The sequence below is a fragment of the Lonchura striata genome, chromosome 22 (genome assembly GCF_050655825.1).
Source record: "Lonchura striata isolate lonStrDom1 chromosome 22, ASM5065582v1, whole genome shotgun sequence".
NCBI lineage: Eukaryota > Metazoa > Chordata > Aves > Passeriformes > Estrildidae > Lonchura > Lonchura striata.
Window position 1 is genome coordinate 6,652,368 of NC_140724.1, and position 19,914 is coordinate 6,672,281.

At 52.2% G+C, this 19,914-nt stretch overlaps 1 protein-coding gene across 1 annotated transcript in view; it reads right to left on the reverse strand.

Moving 5' to 3' along the window:
* The window catches only part of ANTXR1 (ANTXR cell adhesion molecule 1), a 60,231-nt gene that overhangs the window by 444 nt on the left and 39,873 nt on the right, over positions 1-19,914 (reverse strand). The window contains exons 14-17 of the mRNA XM_077789227.2: positions 16,902-16,943; positions 11,568-11,663; positions 10,467-10,634; positions 6,514-6,594 (exon numbers count right to left, since the gene is read on the reverse strand). Coding sequence (XP_077645353.2) covers positions 6,514-6,594; positions 10,467-10,634; positions 11,568-11,663; positions 16,902-16,943 — 387 coding nt within the window. The remainder of the gene's footprint in view (positions 1-6,513; positions 6,595-10,466; positions 10,635-11,567; positions 11,664-16,901; positions 16,944-19,914) is intronic.

The following is a 19,914-nucleotide window of genomic DNA, read 5'->3' on the forward strand; positions in this document are numbered from 1 at the left end:
CTCAGAGACCTCCTCATCCCACCCCTGGCCACGACCACGGCACAGCTGGGACCTCACAGACCACCCTGTCCCAGTCCTGTCCCACCCTGTCCTACCCTGTCCCAGTCCTGACCCCCTCCATGGCATGGGATGGATGTCACAACCTCCCTGTCCCCCACCACGGCACGGGATGGACCTCAGAGACCCTGTCCCAGCCCTGTCCCACCCCTGTCCCCCACCACAGCACAGGATGGACCTCAGAGACCTCCTCATCCCACCCCTGGCCACCACCATGGCACAGCTGGGACCTCATAGACCACCCTGTCCCAGTCCTGTCCCACCCTGTCCAAGCTTTGTCCCCCTCCAGGCCCAGGATGGATGTCACAACCTCCCTGTCCCTCCCTGTCCTCCTCCATGGCATGAGATGGATGTCACAACCCCCTGTCCTCCTCCATGGCCCTGGATGGATGTCACAACCTTCCTGTCCCCCTCCACGCATGGCTGGGACCTCCCTGTCCCACCCTGTCCCCCTCCATGCACAGGATGGATGTCACAGACCCCCCTGTCCCCCTCCAGGCCTGGGATGGATGTCACAACCTCCCTGTCCCTCCCTGTCCTCCTCCATGGCATGGGATGGATGTCACAACCTCCCTGTCCCCCTCCACGCATGGCTGGGACCTCCCTGTCCCCCTCCAGGCCCAGGATGGATGTCACAACCCCCTGTCCCTCACCACGGCCCGGGATGGATGTCACAACCCCCCTGTCCCCCCCAGGCACGGCTGGGACCTCTCAGACCTTCCCAGCCCAGCCACTGACCAGCCTCAGGGGAAGGTTTGTTTAACTGAGACGTTTTCCTGCTCAGACTTTTTCCTGAAGTGCATCCATTCCTCACCAGGATGTGCTGATATCTCATTGCTCAGAGGAGCCAATAAAGTGCTTTTCTGGCTCTCTGGTGCTAAGCTACAGTTTGTTGTACACTTTGAAACAAAACCTTTGCCCTCTGAGCTATTATTTTCTTTTTTTTTCTCACAAGTTCCACCTGCAAAAGATCCCACTGTAAATACTCAAATGTCAGAATCAGCATTACTGTATTATGGATTCATTCCTTTGGATATGAAATCATCCCAAAAGGCACCAGAGGATTTCTGAATCCATTCTTTATTTTTGGACTGGTGAGCATGAGCTTATTTTCTGTTTTACTCTTTCCTTTCCCAAAGTAAATGTTTTTCCTGGTGGGAAACAAAAAGCCAAATGCAGCGCTGAGCCCCGGAGGGCTGGAGCAGATTTTTGGGGGGAGCATTTCCAATCCCCTGCACAGCTCCTCCCTGCTGTCCCCAGGACCAGGAGAAGGGAGGACGGGAGGATTCGGCAGGGATGGGACGGGAAGGGACACAGAGGTGGCAGCTCTGCCAGGAGCTCTGCCAGCTGTGCAGGGCAGGAACATCTGCCCCGGGCTGGAACATCTGCCCTGGGCTGGAACATCTGCCCCGGGCTGGAACATCTGCCCTGGGCTGGAACATCTGCCCCAGCCCCTTGGGCAGGGCGAAAAGGCTGAGGAGCAGCCCCAGCTGAGCCCGGCCTGCCTGGGACAGGAAAATTCCTCTGGGGAGAGCAAAATCAGAGATCTCACAGAGCCTCGGGCTGACCCAGCTCAGGGTGACCCAGACAGTCGGGCTGGGTTTGGTGTCTTCCCAAAATCGATGTTCCACACCCCAACAGGAGGGGCTGGGTTTGGTGTCTCCCCAAAATCTGAGGTTCCACACCCCAACAGGAGGGGCTGGGTTTGGTGTCTCCCCAAAATCTGAGGTTCCACACCCCAACAGGAGGGGCTGGGTTTGGTGTCTTCCCAAAATCGACGTTCCACACCCCAACAGGAGGGGCTGGGTTTGGTGTCTCCCCAAAATCTGAGGTTCCACACCCCAACAGGAGGGGCTGGGTTTGGTTTCTCCCCAAAATCTGAGGTCCACACCCCAACAGGAGGGGCTGGGTTTGGTTTCTCCCCAAAATCTGAGGTCCACACCCCAACAGGAGGGCTGGGTTTGGTGTCTCCCCAAAATCTGAGGTTCTACAGGCAGAGGAGTGCAGGATGTGTCCAGTCAGGGACCTTCCCATGGCTGAGACCGTGAGTGCCACCATGGCCACCAGATCCCAAAAAACCCCTCAGCCAGGCTGGAACCTCTCACCTGGGGCTGGATCCCAAAATTTCAGCCAGGCTGGGACTTCTCACCTAGGGATGGATCCCAAAAAAACCCTCAGCCAGGCTGGAACCTCTCATAGCTTTTGGTGAGGAATAATTCCCACAGCTTTTGGTGAGGAATAATTCCTACAGTGTTTGGTGAGGAATAATTCCCACAGCTTTTGGTGAGGAATAATTCCCACAGCTTTTGGTGGGGAATAATTCCTACAGTGTTTGGTGGGGAATAATTCCCACAGCTTTTTGGTGGGGAATAATTCCATCCCCACAGTCCCTGCTGCTGGGTTTGCCTCGGCTTCTGACGTCAGTATTAAAGGCATAACTTTAAATTCCGCCTGGGATAAATCCTGCCCTGGATCAGGTCTGGCTGGAGCCTCCAGGGCTGTGCTGGGCTGCCCTGCACCCTGCAGGAGCAGTCCTAGGTTTTTTTGGCTCTGTTGCTGCCAGTTCCAGGAAACAGAGCTCATGTTAAGTTAACTTTTCCATGGCTGGGGATGGAAAGCACGCTGCAGCAGAGGGCTGGAAGGGCTGGCTTTGCCCTGGGGCTCTGCTGCCTGCCAGAGCTGTGGGCTGGGGCTCAGCAGCAGCTCCTGGTTCTGCTGGGCACCTCTGGCTCTGCAGGGACACCTCGGGCTCACCTGGGGCTGCACGGCTGCCTCTGCTCCCAGCTCTGACAGGGACCTGCCTGCTGCTCATCCGGGGGATCTGGAATCCCAGCCCCTGGCTTGCTCCAGGTTTCCACTCACCATCACCTGAGATAGCCGAAATTCCCTGTCTGCAAATCAGGCTCCTAACTCCAGAGGAGGCAGGAGCTGTGTGAGGCTCCTCACCAGCCAGCACCACCTGGCCACCCCCACATCACTCTTCGCCATAAAAAAATATAATAAAGTAATAAAACACATTTCATGCTGCAGGGAACTCTCTTCAGAGCCATGGGACGAGTTACAAAAACCTTCAATCCCACCCAGGGCCACCTCCCACTGTCCCAGGCTGCTCCAAAGGCTGGGACACCCCCAGGCACCCAGGGGCAGCCCCAGCTCCTCTGGGAATTCCATCCCAGGGCCTCCCCACCCTCGCAGAGAAGAATTTCCTCCTAATTTCCTCTCTGGATGCTATCCATGGGAAAATGAAGCAGCAAGGGAAGCTGTTGCTGTGGTCAGGGGAGGATTTGAAGCACGTTAGCAGAATATTCCAGCTGCTCCCACGTTTGGAGCTCGGATCAATTGGTACCACCACGGTGCCCCAGAGGCTCTCCCCACATTTCCTCCTCCCCCTTGCTGAATTCCTGCTTTAATTGGCATTAAATGAATTAATTAACATGAATCCTGCTTTAATTCCAGCTCCTGGCAGGGTGGGGCTGGCTTTGGTGGCACCTGGGGCACAGGTGAGCCCCGGGGCTGTGGCAGCCCTGTCCCAGCTTTTCCAGCTTTTTCCATTTCCCTGCATCCAGCTCCGTGTGGGAAGTGAGAGACTGGGAGGGAAATCTTTCCCACAGTGGTCTTTGCAAGTCTTCCCCAGCCAAGGAGGGGAGATCTGATTTTCTAAGGTCTGAACTGGCCAGAAATAAAGAGACATCCAAATTCCTCAGGGGTTCAGCAGCCAGGGCTAATCCCTCCCTGAAACACCCAATTATTGCAGCACATTAAAGGTTTCTCAAAGAAACGAGAAAGGACTGAGGAGGAAATTTTACACTGGTGTGATTCCACCAGGAAACTTCCAAAAAGAAAAGCTCTTTTCCCTGAATCATCATTAATCTGGGTAGGATACATCTCCACGCATAATTTGTTATACTTTTCCTCTCTTTACACCCTTCTATATCAATATTCACCTACTCAAACACAAAATGCAAATGCAATAACAAATTAAACCCCAGTTTTCTCCCTGATTGAGGAGTTCCTGGCCAAGTCTGAGCTTGAAACACATTTTGATGACCTCATAAATCCCTGAAAGAGCAACATTTATCAAGGAAGCACAACTGGAACTTCAGAGAAACACGAATTGTTTGGGTCCTGTGAGCAATTTGCACAAATAAGGGTTCCTGTGTTCTGTTATAAAAGTGATAAAGTTCTCTAAAAAATGCATTTATATTTACATCACCTCTCTCTGATGATGTTTCTGATACAAAAATAACCTCATTAATGCTGACAAGAATGCAAACCTAGTCTCTTGAAAATGTGAGAAGCCCACAGGAATCCCACATGATCTCACTTCCCTGCCTTATTGGAACCATCTGTGTGCTGGTGACCTCAGAGCCCCCATCCCCAGCTCTGACTCCAAAAAAACCACAATTTCATCATCTTTGTGTGCACCCCAGCCTCTCTGAGTGCCCTGGATGCTCCTTTTGCTCCGGGCTGGGAGAGGAGCTGCTCAAAGCCTCCTGCACACCAGGCCAAGTTTCACAGAATTCACAGGATCACAGAATTCACAGGATTACAGAATTCACAGGATCACAGAATCACAGAATTCACAGGATCACAGAATTCACAGAATTCACAGGATCACAGAACCACGGAATTCACAGGATCACAGAATTCACAGAACTCACAGAATTCACAGAATCACAGAATTCACAGAATTCACAGAATCAGAATTCACAGAATCATAGAATCAGAATTCACAGGATCACAGAATCAGAATTCACAGGATCACAGAATCACACAATCACAGAATTCACAGAATCAGAATTCACAGGATCACAGAATTCACAGAATCACAGAATCAGAATTCACAGAATCAGAAATTCACAGAATTCACAGAATTCACAGAATCACAGAATCAGAATTCACAGGATCACAGAATCAGAATTCCCAGGATCACAGAATCACAGAATTCACAGAATCAGAATTCACAGAATCACAGAATCAGAATTCACAGAATCACAGAATCACAGGATCACAGAATTCACAGAATTCACAGAATCACAGAATCAGAAATTCACAGAATTCCCAGGATCACAGAATCAGAATTCCCAGGATCACAGAATCAGAATTCCCAGGATCACAGAATTCACAGAATCACAGAATCAGAATTCACAGAATTCACAGAATCAGAAATTCACAGAATTCCCAGGATCACAGAATCAGAATTCCCAGGATCACAGAATCAGAATTCCCAGGATCACAGCATTCACAGGATCACTGGGCTGGAAGAGACCTTGGAGACCATCGAGTTCAGCCCCAGCACCTCAGCTAGACGTGGCACAAAAAGACAAAGTGCATCTTTTGGAGCTCAGGGCTGAGGTGGAAGCTGCGCCTCGTCCTGTGCAAGGGCTCTCCTGGGCAGCCCAGCTCGTGAGCTGGAGGGGAAAACGTCACTGCTGATGAGGCAGTGCTCACCCAGGGACTGATGCAAGCCTGGCACCCATGCCAGCTCTGCCCAGGCTCCGGAGCACACAGAGACGCCTTTCAGCTGCTCTCAGCTGGCTTCACCATTTTATCCCCACCCTGGGTGAATTGAGGAGCCCATTCGACAGCACCGAGCCTGAAATCTGCTGCCCTGCCTCAGCAAAGAGAGGGCAAAGAAGGAGCCCCAGCTCCTCCGGGCATCCCTCGGGGTCTCTGGGACCTCCTGTGCTCAGCAGCTCCTGCTGCCAGCCCCGGGCTCCTGCTGCCAACCCCGGGCTCCTGCTGCCAGCCCCGGGCTCCTGCTGCCAACCCTGGGTTCCTAATGCCGACCCTGGGTTCCTAATGACAACCCTGGGTTCCTAATGACAACCCCGGGCTCCTGCTGCCAACCCTGGGTTCCTAATGCCAACCCTGGGTTCCTAATGACAACCCTGGGTTCCTAATGCCAACCCTGGGTTCCTAATGACAACCCCGGGCTCCTGCTGCCAACCCCAGGCTCCTGCTGCCAACCCTGGGTTCCTAATGCCAACCCTGGGTTCATAATGACAACCCTGGGTTCTAATGCCAACCCTGGGTTCCTAATGCCGACCCCGGGCTCCTGCTGCCAACTCTGGGTTCCTAATGACAACCCTGGGTTCCTAATGCCAGCCCTGGGTTCCTAATGACAACCCCGGGCTCCTGCTGCCAACCCCGGGCTCCTGCTACCAACCCTGGGTTCCTAATGCCAACCCTGGGTTCCTAATGCCAACCCTGGGTTCCTAATGACAACCCCGGGCTCCTGCTGCCAACCCTGGGTTCCTAATGCCAACCCTGGGTTCCTAATGACAACCCCGGGCTCCTGCTGCCAACCCCGAGTAGAGGGGACAGAAGGGACAGAGGTGGCAGAGTGGCAGAGTGACAGAGGGGACAGAGGGGACAGAGGGCACAGAGGGCACAGAGGGCACAGAGGGGACACTTTGCCCCCGGGCAGAGGCAGCAGGGTGTGCAGTGCTGTACCTTGTCTCCCGGCTGGGGACGCATCACGGACACGCGGTCGTAGCCCTTCCTCAGCAGGACCCAGAGGGCATCCAGCTTCCCCTGCAAGGACAGAAACAGGCTCTGGGTGCTGCCCTGGGCCACGAGCCGTGCCCGAGCTGCCAGGCTGTGCCCAGCACTGCCAGAGCCTGCAGGAGGGGCTGGGGCACTGGGCAAAGCCAGGGCACCGGGAAGATTCCACCAGGAATGTTTCTCTGGCTGCTCTGGGCTGTCCTGACCCCCAGGGCAGCACTGACTTTGACCCTCATGGAGAAAACTTCCAAAGCCTCAAGGTAAACCAGAAACCACAAAAGTGTGAAATAGATTGTAGAGATTGTAGAGAGCAGTGCAGTATGTCACATGGGTGAGAAATTTATATTTCAGGATTTTTAGTATGTTATAGATGGGCTCAAGATGGAGGATGCAGGGTGTTGTCTCGAGTTCCTTTCTTCTTCCTCTTTCTTCTTGGGTTTGGGTGGTATCTTGTAATTGGGCATAAAAATCCACATTGCAGGTCTTTAGGGGTCAGTTACTGGCTTGGAAAGGAAAATAATTTAGGTGTCACTTCTTAACTGGGTAGCTCAGTTTTTGATTAGCCCAACTTAGAGCTCACAGACTGACAGAGGACAAGGTTTTCTCTCACAGACCCTCGCTGGGAAGGAAGGGCACCCAGGTGTGTGACACACCCAGGTGTGTGACCCTCCCAAAGGTGACGTGTGACTCAGAAACCTTCTGGGCTCAGGGAGAGGCTAATACCTGCTCCAGGATCACATGAAGTGAATGTGAAGAGTTGGATCAAATAAATAATCTTGACTCTTGACCTGTCTGTAACTATTGTTCTGGGTCAAGAGTCAGGATTATTTATTTGATCCAGCTCTCTTCACATTCATTTGATCCTTGGTCTGTGAAGAACTCGGTACCCTGAGAGCTGGAGGAATTTCTGGGATTTCCATTTTCTGGAGAAACAGGATTCCTGTCCGTTGTATTGTCTCCACCAGGCAGTTTCTGTTCATGATTCCATGATTATTGTGATATCAGAGTGGGAACCAGGAGCAGAACCCCTCCCAGCAAACTCCAGTGCACCTGCAGAGATAAGGCAGCCTGAGAATGCACAAAGATCTCCCCTGGTCTCTGCTCTCTATGTGCTGCAGACAGGAGCATCCAACCCAAAGAGCCACCCCTGGCTGGACCCATAACTCCTGCCTGGAAACAAGGACTGCAGAGCTCCTGTTAGAGCAGAAACATCTCGTGTGCCTGCTGTGGGATGGGATTTCCAGGTGGGAATGTGAGCTGGGGGCTGCAGAGGTGCTGGGAGGACTGAGTAGCCCCACTCAGGGTAAGGCAGCTGATTCTCCTCCTCTGGTGTGGGAACCCCAGGGTCTGTGAGGGCCAGACGTGACCCTGGGGGTGTTTGGAGCTCCTTTGTGACCCAGCTCCTGGTGTCCAACTCCAGACTCCCTTTCACGGGGCAGAGTCCTCCTCTTTCTCTCCAGGAAGCAGCAGGGCCACCAGCCTCTCTGGGATCTCCGTTCCTGCCCAGCCAAGGCTCCAAAGCTGACCTGGGGCTCGCAGGGACGCGTGGGTGGAGGCAGACACGCAAAATGACTGCAGGATCTTGTTTCCAGAGGATATGGGGGAAAGACTTCCCAAGGTGAGAGCCAGGAAAGTCTGTGATTCTCAAAGGAAGGAGCAAGAAACTTCTCCGTCAGATTCTTCTGCACTTGGACACAGAACTCCTGAGAGCTGAGGGAAACGTCCCTTCTCTCCAATCCCTCTTTCCTCTGCAGCAGAGCTGGTTGAAGCTCTTGATCTCCTGTCCACCCCGACAGCTCCAGAAATAAGCACTTTTTTCTTCCATTTCTCCTTTAGGAAAACAGAGGCAAAGTGACAACTTTCCATGGAACAAAAAAAAAAAAAAAAAAACAAACCAAAAAACCAAACCCAAAATTCCTTTTTACTCTGCAGTCCAAATTTCTTGGGAAAAGCCAAGAGCTCCATCTTTGGGAGCCTCTGAGACATCTGGGTGGAAGAGAGGGAGTGTGCATCATGGAAAGGATGATGGTTGGAGAAGTGGAATGGCAAGGCTTGCTCTTGGAAGCAGAAACCCTCCTGTGCTCTCCACGGATGGGCTGTGTCTCCCTGTCTGGAGCTCCTCCACAGCTGCAGCACCAGGTCACTTGGAGGGAAAAAAATGCAAGGTCTGAAGGCAAAAAAAGCCTCGAGTCCTGCTAGACCTGAGGCCCAGAGAGAAGAAACTCAGGGCAGATGACAAATGAAGGAGTGCACAGCTCCAGCCATGGAATTTCCTCTGAACCATGGTGAATTCAGCCCTGCTCTGACCCTGAGCTACCCCAGGGCTCCTGCTGGAGCCAGGCACAGGCACCTCGGGGCTCTCTGTAAGCCAGGTGGCCACAGCAGCTTTGGCAAGGGAGGCAGGAGGGGCAGAGGCTGCAGAAGTGCCAGGGACACAGGGCCAGGCAGGCTGGAGTGGTGGGATCCAGCTGGGGTTCACCTGAGCTCTCCTTGGAGAGGAAATGGCCTCAGGCTGTGCCTGGGGAGGTTTAGGTTGGCTGGTGGGCAAAATTCCTTCACTGCAGGGGCTGGAAAGGCCTGGCCAGGATGCCCAGGGCACTGCTGGGGTCCCCATTCCTGAGAAATTCCCGAGAAACGTGTGGCAGGGGCACTCAGGGCCACTGTGTTTAATGGGGAACGTGCTGGTGGAGGAGGATCCTGATGAGCTTTCCCAAAATGAACAATTCTGTGACTCTGATTCACTTCCATCTACGTTTGTGCTGCCCCTCCCTGTCAGATGAACCGAGGGTTTGGTGAGGCTCTTAAGAAGTTTTCAGATTTGTCATCCCCCTTGGATTATCTGCACTGGCTTTGCAGACAGCTGAAATGACATTTTAAAAGCAGCATAATCCAGTTGGCACCATGCTAGGAAGCAACAGCAGCAAATCAGAATAACAACAACAATAACCCCAATCTGTTAAGTGTCAGTAGACACATTTGGTAGCAAATAAATCTCTGGAGCATTAAAAAAAAATAAATCTATCCACTCTCAGTCTACCTACCTAGAGACATGAGTCTGGGAAGACAGAAAAATAGAGGCAAGAACTCCATCATAAAAGGCAGAACATTCTAAGCAGGGGCAGTGCAGTGTGGAGCAGAGGGGGCCTGTGACCAGCAAGATGACTGATCCTAAAATGTGAATTTCCTGGCTCTTTACCAGATTCAAGCACCCTTGGTTCACTGTTCCTGAAGTTTTAATTCCTTGCCCTTCTCCTTCAGAGAGGCAATTCCTCCCCATTCCCCAGCCACACAACTCCCAAACCTGGGCAAGCAGCTGGGGAAGTCCCAGAGCCCCCCCTGCCCCCAGCACGGGCACTCCAGCAGCCCTGGGGATCAGAGCTCTGTGGGCACATCTCATCCCTGCGTGGGAGCACACAGCACAGCAGCAGCAAGAGCTGCTGCCCACAGCCCGGGCAGGCTGGGCTCCCCTCGATGGGCGAGTGCCACCCTGATGGGCAAGTCCCACCCTGATGGGCTCACCTCGATGGGTGAGTACCACCTTGATGGGCGACTCCCACCCTGATGGGCGAGTGCCACCCCGATGTGCTCACCTTGATGGGCAAGAGCCACCCTGATGGGCGAGTGCCACCCTGATGGGCTCTCCTTGATGGGTGAGTCCCACCCTGATGGGCGAGTCCCACCCTGATGGGCTCCCCTTGATGGGCGAGTGCCACCCTGATGGGCTCTCCTTGATGGGTGAGTCCCACCCTGATGGGCGAGTCCCACCCTGATGGGCGAATGCCACCCTGATGGGCTCCCCTCGATGGGTGAGTCCCACCCTGATGGGCAAGTCCCACCCTGATGGGCGAATGCCACCCTGATGGGCTCCCCTCGAGGGGTGACTCCCACCCCGATGTGCTCACCTTGATGGGCGAGTACCACTTCCGAGGGGACGAGGGCCGGCGCATGCTGCTGCCCAGGTTCCTGGGCTCAGGGAACTCGTACTCCTGCTCTGGCATCTTCACCCGGGCATTCTTGGCCTTCTCCAGCTTGGCACCTTCCTCTGTGGAGCCCTTCTCCCCCCAGCGCACCTGGAAGGAGGGATCAGATCAGGATCAGGATTGGATCAGGATCAGGATCAGATCAGGATCAGGATCAGATCAGGATCAGGATTGGATCAGAATCAGATTGGGATCAGGATAGAGTCAGGATCAGATCAGGACTGGATCAGATCAGGATCAGGATCAGGATCAGGATCAGATGAGGATTAGATGAGGATTAGATCAGGATCAGGATCAGATCAGGATCAGGATTGGATCAGATCAGGATCAGGATCAGATCAGGATCAGGATCAGATCAGGACCAGACTGAACCAGAATCAGGATCAGATGAGGATTAGATCAGGATTAGATCAGGATCAGGATCAGATCAGGATCAGGATTGGATCAGGATGTGCCACCCCTGCTGCAGGAACTGCCCTGCCTCTGGGTGTCCCCAGCTGAACAGCAATGCACAGGCTGTGAGCTTTGTTTCTAGACTGCAGCCCAAATTTTGAGCCTGTCCTTCATGGTGGTTTATGAAAAATGTGGGAGAGGGGAAGCTTTTCAGGAAAACGAAAACTTTTTCCTTGTAATTTGTGTGGCAGTGCTGCCCTGTGTGCCAGGCATAGACCAGGACGCTGCCAACCTTCAGAAATCTGTGTTTGCCTCTCAAATATTCCTGTACAAAAATGATCTGTACTCACAAAAACTTCAGGAAGTTTGTGCCTGGCCCCTGAGTGTCCTCCTGGCTGGGCTGCAGGGGCTGTCCCAGCTCAGAGCTGAGCCCTGGCCTGGCATTTCCCCACCTCCATCCTGCCATTCCCTCACCTCCATCCTCACCTCCATCCTGCCATTTCCTCACCTCCATCCTGCCATTCCCTCACCTCCATCCTCACCTCCATCCTGCCATTTCCTCACCTCCATCCTGCCATTTCCTCACCTCCATCCTGCCATTTCCCCACCTCCATCCTGGTATTTCCTCACCTCCATCCGTTTGATGCCGCCCACTCCTCGCCCTCCGTAGTAAGAGGCATCCACTGTTGGCCACTTCTTCTTTGGCAGCCCATCATCATCCTCCTCCTGCAAAACAGCAGCAGGGTGGCACTGCCAGGGGCCAGGAGCAGGGGTGGGAAGGGATGGAAGGGATGAGGAAGGATGGAAAGGATGAGGAGGGATGGAGGGGATGGAAGGTATGGAAGGGATAAACATGCTCAGCACCTCACGGTGACACCCAGGTATGGGTGACTTAACAGATCAAGAAAGTTCCTTTGGGTTTATTTAAAATGAGTCTCTAAAGCTCTAATGAAATTCAAGGCATTTTAAATTCTCTGTTGCACTCCTGTAGTGCTGTTCCCTTTAATTTCTACAGTTCAGGCTGTGAACTGGCACAGCAGAAGAGCAGAGTTCATCAAAAACGTGAAGTATTTCCTGTGAAAAACATGGAGAGAAAAGAAAAATGGCCCCTCTCTCTTTTTTCTTCTTCTTTTGATAATTTTTCACAGGGATTTGGCTAAATTCCAAAACTTAGGAGCTTTCCAAAACTGGAAAAGCCAAAAATACTTTGAAATTGAAACTCCCCATCAGGAAAACTGAAAAACTGAGAGAGGGGGGGAGTGGGGGGGCGGGAAGAAAAAATCCAAGAAAAACTCTGGTTTTCACGGCAACCAAAAGCATTTCAGTTTATCAAAACACAGAAACTGGGCTGCAAAACGTGTCCTGATCCAAGGGAAAGGTGAACAACTGGTCACAAGTACCAGGCTCTTCCCTTCAGAGCTGACCTCTCTCTCTGGCCCCAGGCAGAGCTGCTGAGGCTCTGTGCTGCAACCCCAGAACTCAATATCTCTTCATGAGGACTGGTTTTTTGTTTAAAAAAAGAAAGAAAAAAATAATTAAAAAAAAATTAAAAAAAGGAGAAAAAAGGAGAAAAAAAAAGGAAAAAAAAAAAAAAAAGGAAAAAAGTGGAAGTGAAGCCATCGAAATATTTTCCTTCAGCAATTCTCTCTCCTCAGCTCAGCACAGACTGGACTTCTCACAACAGGAAATACCAAGGTTTAGGAAATTTTCCCCACAAGCCTTAAAAGCCCTGCGAGCCCAGCAGAGCAGCACACGCACAGAGAGGCAGCAGGAGCCCTGACAAACAAAGGAGTCACAAGTTTGCTGAGGACCAGCCTGTTTGCATCTCTGGGGAGTTTTGCAATCCAAGGAAAAGGCCCCGGCAGCCGTGTCCTGCACCCCGGCCATGTGCTCACCACGCCGGGGAGCTGGGGGAGCCAGGAGCAGGGAAATGGGAAGGAAAAGGCACCCAAAGGCCACACCCAGCACCCCAATTCGTGAGCCAGGCACGGGTTCTGCTTCTCAGCTGGGTTTTCCTCCACGCCGGGTTTGCACCTGAGCTCCCACCCAGCTGCAGCATCAAAAGCAGCCCCGGAAAATCCAAGTGTGTCTAAGGATGCTGGAAATCCACTGGGCAGGACTTGGCACTTTTCCACCCCCACAGCCTGCTTTAGATGGAGCTAGAGTTTCTTTTAACGAGCAAGAAGAAGCAGGACAGAGCTGCATTTCACAGTCAGGGACCCAGGCTCAGAAGTGCTGCATTGCAGAAAACAAAGCTCTGTGTTTATCTCAGAGGCCAGCCCAGCTCTGGGTACTGTGACCCTGACCTGAGGGAACCTCATCTGTGGGTAACACAAGGATAATTCAGGCTCCACAAGGGACATCTGAACCACTCAGGGTAAGAATTCAAATGAAATTTGGCCAGATAGTAAAAAAAAAAAAAAAAAAAAATTGGACAACTTACCCCTCTCCCCACCCTTATAATTATTTTCCCAGTTGTCTGTGCAATGCCTGAATTTTGTCAGAATTCAGCATTTGTGCAGAGCTCCGCCTGCACCAAGAGCCACGACACGACAATAATTTCTCTGTGTGAGAGATGTTCTCATCGAATTTTGGTGCTGAGAGAGCACAGAGGCAATCCAGCTGTCCTCAAGACCCCTTTCTGCCCCTTCTCCCAACACTGCAGCCATCCCCAAATCCCACGGCCACCTCTCAGCTGCTTTGTGCCACTCTGGGGACACCTTGCTGTTCCCAGGGAACGTTTCCTCCTGCTGGGGAAGGTTTTGCTTGGAAAGCTCCCCAGAATTTCTATTCTCCAGCCTAAACAACTTCATACAAGCTCATCCTTGAGACACAAACGTTTCTCAAAGCAGCCTTTGGTGGCTTGGATCAGCACAGAAACTCCCCTTTTGTCCTGGCCCAGATCCCTGGAGCTCCTGCCCGAGGTGAAGCCCTCCAGGAGCAAAGCACCTGGTGTGCCCTGGTCCTGGAGAAAGGACTGGGGCTGCTGCCCCTGCAGAGCTCAGGCACCGAGCTGCAGAGTGAAGCTCCTGCAGCTCGTGGCCATCAACGTCAGCACGGATCCCACCAGCCCCAGAACCTCTGCACTGCACTGGGCGTGTGACACGGCACCGGCCGTGAAACGGGAATTGGGCCGTGAAACGGGAATTTGCCATGAAATGGGAATTGGGCCATGAAATGGGAATTGGGCCATGAAATGGGAATTTGCCATGAAATGGGAATTTGCCATGAAATGGGAATTGGGCCATGAAACGGGAATTGGGCCGTGAAAAGGGGATTGAGCCATGAAACGGGAATCGGGCCATGAAATGGGAATTGGGCCATGAAACGGGAATTTGCCATGAAATGGGAATTTGCCATGAAATGGGAATTGGGCCATGAAAAGGGGATTGGGCCATGAAATGGGAATTGGGCCGTGAAAAGGGGATTGGGCCATGAAACGGGAATTGGGCCATGAAACGGGAATTTGGCCATGAAACGAGAATTTGGCCATGAAATGGGAATTTGGCCATGCTGGGTGACAGAGCAGCAGGAAAAAAGGGACCAAGCTGTGGGCACCTGGGCGATCTCTGCCCGGCTCTGCCAGGCTCCAGGGGCTCTGTGTCCCTGGCTTGCTGCTGGTGCCTGCCCAGATCCAGCTCTGGGCTCTCCTGGCTGCAGCAGAATTCTGGCCTGGCCCAGGGAGTGAAGAGGGAGCTGTAGGAAGCTGCAGAGCTCTGCAGTTGGGGTTTTTGGAGCATTTTGAGGATGGGTAGCTACAGCAGGACCAGCTTCAGCCCTGTGGGGAGCCTCTGCTCTGAGCTGGGCAGAGCTGCTCCAATAAGCCCAGCCTAAAGGTGATGGGGCACAGGAATAAAATCTGCAGGGCTAGAAAAAGCCCTGCCATTCTCTGGAGGTAGAAGAATGTGCTTTTGATCTACCTGCAGTGACTGATCACAGGCCAGCAAGGTGCTCCTGCCTCCTCCAGGCCCTCTCCTCTTCCTCTTGGCATTAACTCAATCCTTGCTGGCCTAAGTGGAACCATCTGTCCTGCCCCGTGCTTCACCCTCAGCATCCCTGAGCAGCACAGCAGGAGATGACAACATTTGCAATTTCTGAATGAATTAATTGGGAGTTTCTGGCCAGTGCTGATTTCCTTCACCAACAGTGAAGAGTCTCACAGGGCCTCTGAAGCAGAGTTCAGTGAAACCTTTGACAGCAGAGGCTGCTTCCCCCTCCTTGTCAGGGTGTAATGCATTCTCCTTCCTCCTGTGGCCTTCAGCTCCCAAACCTGCTGATGCAAGAATTCCTTCTTTTCCTTTTCTTTCTTTTTTTTTTATTTTATGGCCAAGAGTTTCGTGAGAAGGAAAAAATCCAGCTGTAACCCTGCTGCTGCAATCCCTCCTGCTGGAGAGGAGCAGCTGCTGGAGTCCTGCAGGGGAGAGGGGCTTCTGCAACACCTAAAAAATGGATTGTAGAAAACCACCTCTGTCTTCAACTTGTTTAGAGCAAAGTAGAAAATTCTTGAGGCTTCCATCTTCTGAGGCTTCCACGGCCTGGACAAGTTGAAATTCAAGCTGCAGCTGTGATTTTGCAGAGACTGCTCTGCTTTTGCAGCATTTTCTGGGTTGACAGAAGACTTCCTTATAGGTGATGCACTCTTCCCTCCTCGGGGATGCAATTTCCCCCTCCAGCTCTTGGCCAGGGAGCCAGCATTCCAGAATGATGTCTTTTAATTAATTTCAGCAATTGAATCCCTTGGCTTGGAGGCATGGGTGATGCAGAACAAAGCATGTGCAGTTTGAGGTTAATATTTTCCTTTTCATTCAGAGGACAGAAGCTGACAGAGCTGCTGGGTTTTCACACAGCCCAAACAAAAGTCTGCTTGGGGAAATGGCCAGCGCCTGCAGAGAGAGGCACTGGGCCCAAAGGTGACCCCCTGGCTCGGGGAAAAGTCTGATTTGGAGTTTGCTTCAGGCCTGGCTGCAGTGCCCAAGGCAGAGGTTGCAGGGCTGCCCTTGGGTGCCACTGCCCTGGAGGGCACGGGGAGCAGCCAGGCTGCATCCCTGCTCCTTGCAGAGCTGTCCTGAGCCTGGCTCAGCCCCTCTCCCTGGGCCAGGCTCCACGGAGAGCAGGGAGCCCCTCTCAAAGCCTTCCCAGCTGCAGGCTGAAGCAGGCCATGGATTTGTCTGCAGGAGCAGCAGGCAAGGCAAGCTACCCCAGCAGGTCAGCCCGAGCACAGGGCTAAGCTAATTTTGCTTGACTCGGTAAGAGGAACAGATCCAAAGCCAGTGAAGCCAGTGGGAAAGCTGCCCTTGGCACCAGAGTGCCCTGCAGAGAGCCCAGGCTGCAGGGCAATCCCACCTGGAAAACCCTGGGAGCAGGGCAGGGACTCGCTGCAGCCTGAAACAGCAGCACGCAGAAAGGGGAGATGGAAAAGTGGAATGGGGCTCAGCTTCGGCCCTTTGTGGCAAGACTCATCTAAAACCTGCAAGCAGAGTTAGGATGGGAGCTTTAATGTTGATTTAGCCTTTGCTGGTCACTCTCCATGAAAGCCTCCCTGGCTTGTGCGGCTTTGCTGGTGTCCAGGGGATCCTGCTGGGCTTTTCCACCTCTCGGAACGTGCCCCAGGCACGGCGGGGCTCAGGAGCTCCCTTTTCCCACAGCAGCTGTGCTCCAGCACGGGCAGCTCCTGCCAGGAGAGGCTGAAATCCCCACCACCAAAACCATTACCAGAAAGGCAGCTAAGCACGAGTTTAGGCTGCACTAACTCAGAGTTAAACACAGGTTAAGGGCTGCCTGGTGTGATCACAGCCTGGCTGCTCTGACCCAGCCAGGAGGGATTGTCTGAGCTGTCCTTTCCTACCTGCTCACCGAGGCACTGAGCCCACAGAACTGGGCAGCTTTTCTGAGGTCATTTAATCAGCTTTTCTGAACAAAACGTTGTCCTGAACACCGAGGAGAGCAGGGGCCAGGGTCACTCACCTCGCTGTCTTCTGCGGGAGGTGGGGGAGGCTCCTTGATGATCTAGAAGGATGAAAGAGAAAGAGAACCATGAATTCTCTGTTCCTCAGCACGACTGAAATCCAAAGGAGAGAACAACAGGCTGTGCTGCTGGGACACCTCTCTTGCAGCACGGTGTGGTGGCTCTGGGTGCCATCGAGGGTGGCCACAGGGGTGGCTCTGGGTGCCACTGTCACTCAGGGGGAGCAGGAGAGTCCCAAAGCCCTGCCACAGAAACATTCCCACACTCACACTGCTCACTGGCCTCTGCCCTGTGAGAGAAAATCCAGAAAACCCAAAGTCTGATACCCCCGAGTGTCCCAGTCCCAGCAGCTGCCACAGTCAGTGCTGGCTCTAAGCAGTGGTGCTTCACCTGGACAGACACAGAAAATCAGCCCCTCCTTCTCCTGTCCTCTCAAATCCTGCCCTAAATCATTTCCAGTCTGAACAAAGGCTGGAGATCAGAAGCAAAATGCCCTGGGGAACTTTGCCAAGCAGTGCTAACCCCCAGCCTGTCCCCCAGACCATTCTTCCTTTTTCACTCCAGAAGGCTCTGCCACCTCGTGCCCAGGTTAATATAGCTCACTGTCATAAACTCAAATATAAATATATATATATGGACACACATACATGGCTCACGGAGGTTTCTAATAAAGCAGGCAGGGTGAGGCTGCAGCCTGGTCCAGGATATTCTCCATAGAAACCATTTCAGTTTATGTGGGTGTGAGGCCATTATTTCATGCAGAAACTTTGCATCCAGGGCTTGGCAGGCAGTTGGCTGCCAGCAGAGCATCCAAGAGCAACAGAGAGGTTTCCAAGGGGAGGGCAGCGACACCAGGCACGTCCAACCCCTGGCACCCCTCAGCCTGGCCATGGCAGTGCCACCGCCAGGATGGGGCTGCCTGAGCACCAGGGGAGGTGACACCGAGTGTCCCGAGCTCTGCTCAGAGCTGGCTGTCAGGGCAGAGCTGCCCTGGCTTGGGGGACACACGAGTGGGCTTCAAAACCACCCTAAAAATAAAATAAAATAAAAATAAAAATACCATCCCGACCAGCAACAGCTTGGTCGTTGAAATGCAGAAAGGGAAAATTGCAATCACATTAACGGCCCTGAAGATATAAATATTTACAGCAACTCCTCTCACTCGTGTTTTTCCCCCTGTGATGAGCTCACTGTTTTTATTTTGCTCTGCAAAACCCGAGTCATGCAATGTGGCCATTAATGAGGAGCATGTGCCTCTGGCAGGGGGGAGACTTTGTGCCTCGGGAGCCCAGAGCACACAGGGAGAGAGGATTCTGTAAGTGACCAAAAACTATCAAAACTGTGACAATGACCAAGAATGATGAAAACTGTGACAGTGACCACCAATGATGAAAACTATGAAAATGACCAAAAGTTATGAAAACTATGAAAATGACCAAAAGTTATGAAAAACTATGAAAGTGACTGAAAACAATGAGAACTGTGAAAACAACCAAATCCAATGAAAACTACCAAAAATGATGAAAACTGTGACAATGACCAAGAATGATGAAAACTGTGACACTGACCAAAAATTATGAAAAACTATGAAAACTGAAAACAACCAGAAACAATGAAAAATACCAAAATTATGAAAACGGTGAAAATGACCAAGAATGATGAAAACTACCAAAACTGATGAAAATTGCAAAAATGACAAAATATGATGAAAAGTAGATGAGACGTGGATGATGCGTGCCCAGGGAGGTTTGGAGTCCCCATCCCTGGAGGTGGCACTCTGTGGGGATTGGCCGCAGGCTGAACTTGGTGACCCCAGAGGTCTTTTACAAGCCCAAGAACTCTGGGGTTCTGTGAAAAGTGGGTGGAAAAAGCTGCCTGCATGGCACTGCTACTCTGTGGGAAGGAAATCCTGGATGTCAGCACGTCAGAGGTGTAGGAGGGAGACAGCACCACCTCTTCTGTGTCCCTTGACACAAGAAATACTAAATCAGACAGTGTGCAATGCACCAAAAGAGCCAGGAGACATTTTCAGATTAATTTTGGTCAGTCTGACGAGGTGGCATTTGTCAAGAGACCTCCTTTAGAACCAAATCCCTGAGATCCAGCATCCCATCAGATGCTGAGAAAATCCAGATATCTGATCCAAAAAGTACCTGCTGAACCTCCTGGTTCCCTCCTGCAGCATGCCCTGGCTCCAGAGGAGTTTCTGTTGTTGACATTGGGATGAAAGACCAGAATAAGCCATCCAATTTTGGTGCAGCTAAGCATCCAAACACAGCTCATCAGCCAGTGCCAGTGCAGATTACACACTTGGAAGTGAGGAGATGGCTGTTTTCCATACATTTGCATTCCTTCCCATAGGCACACACGTACACACAAACTGACTGACTTCTGTAAACAGATCAAGTGTTTCCTATCACAGGCCAAGAGGGGGGAAAAAAGACATTCCTTCCATTTTTGAGTGCTTTGCACTTCTAAGAGCAACTGAACTCCCCGTAAACTGGCAGGGATTGGTTAATTTGGACAAGCAGAGATGGGGGAGCTCAGCCTCCTGGGCCTTTGGGCCTGTACGACCTTTCAAAGTTCAAGTCTTAGCAAAAAAAAATCTCATTTCTGACTCGCTGCCCTGGCCTTCAAACAGCACAAAGCTTTTCCTTCTCCCTTTTGGATTTTTACAGTTACAGCTCTGTGTGCATGAAATCCTTACTCTGGGGCACCGAGACCTTTGTTCTGGGGCACTGAGACATTTATTTTGGGGCACTGAGACCCTCATTTTGGAGCTCACACTGAGACCCTCATTTTGGGGTGATGAGATCCTTGTTCTCAGGCACTGATATATTAGCTTTGGGGCAGTGAGACATTCACTTTGGGGCACTGAGATCCTCATTTTGGGACACCGAGACCCTCATTTTGGAGCACTGAGATCTTCATTTTGGGATACTGAGACCCTTGTTCTGGGGCACTGATATATTCACTCTGGGACACTGACACCCCCATTTTGGGGCACTGAGA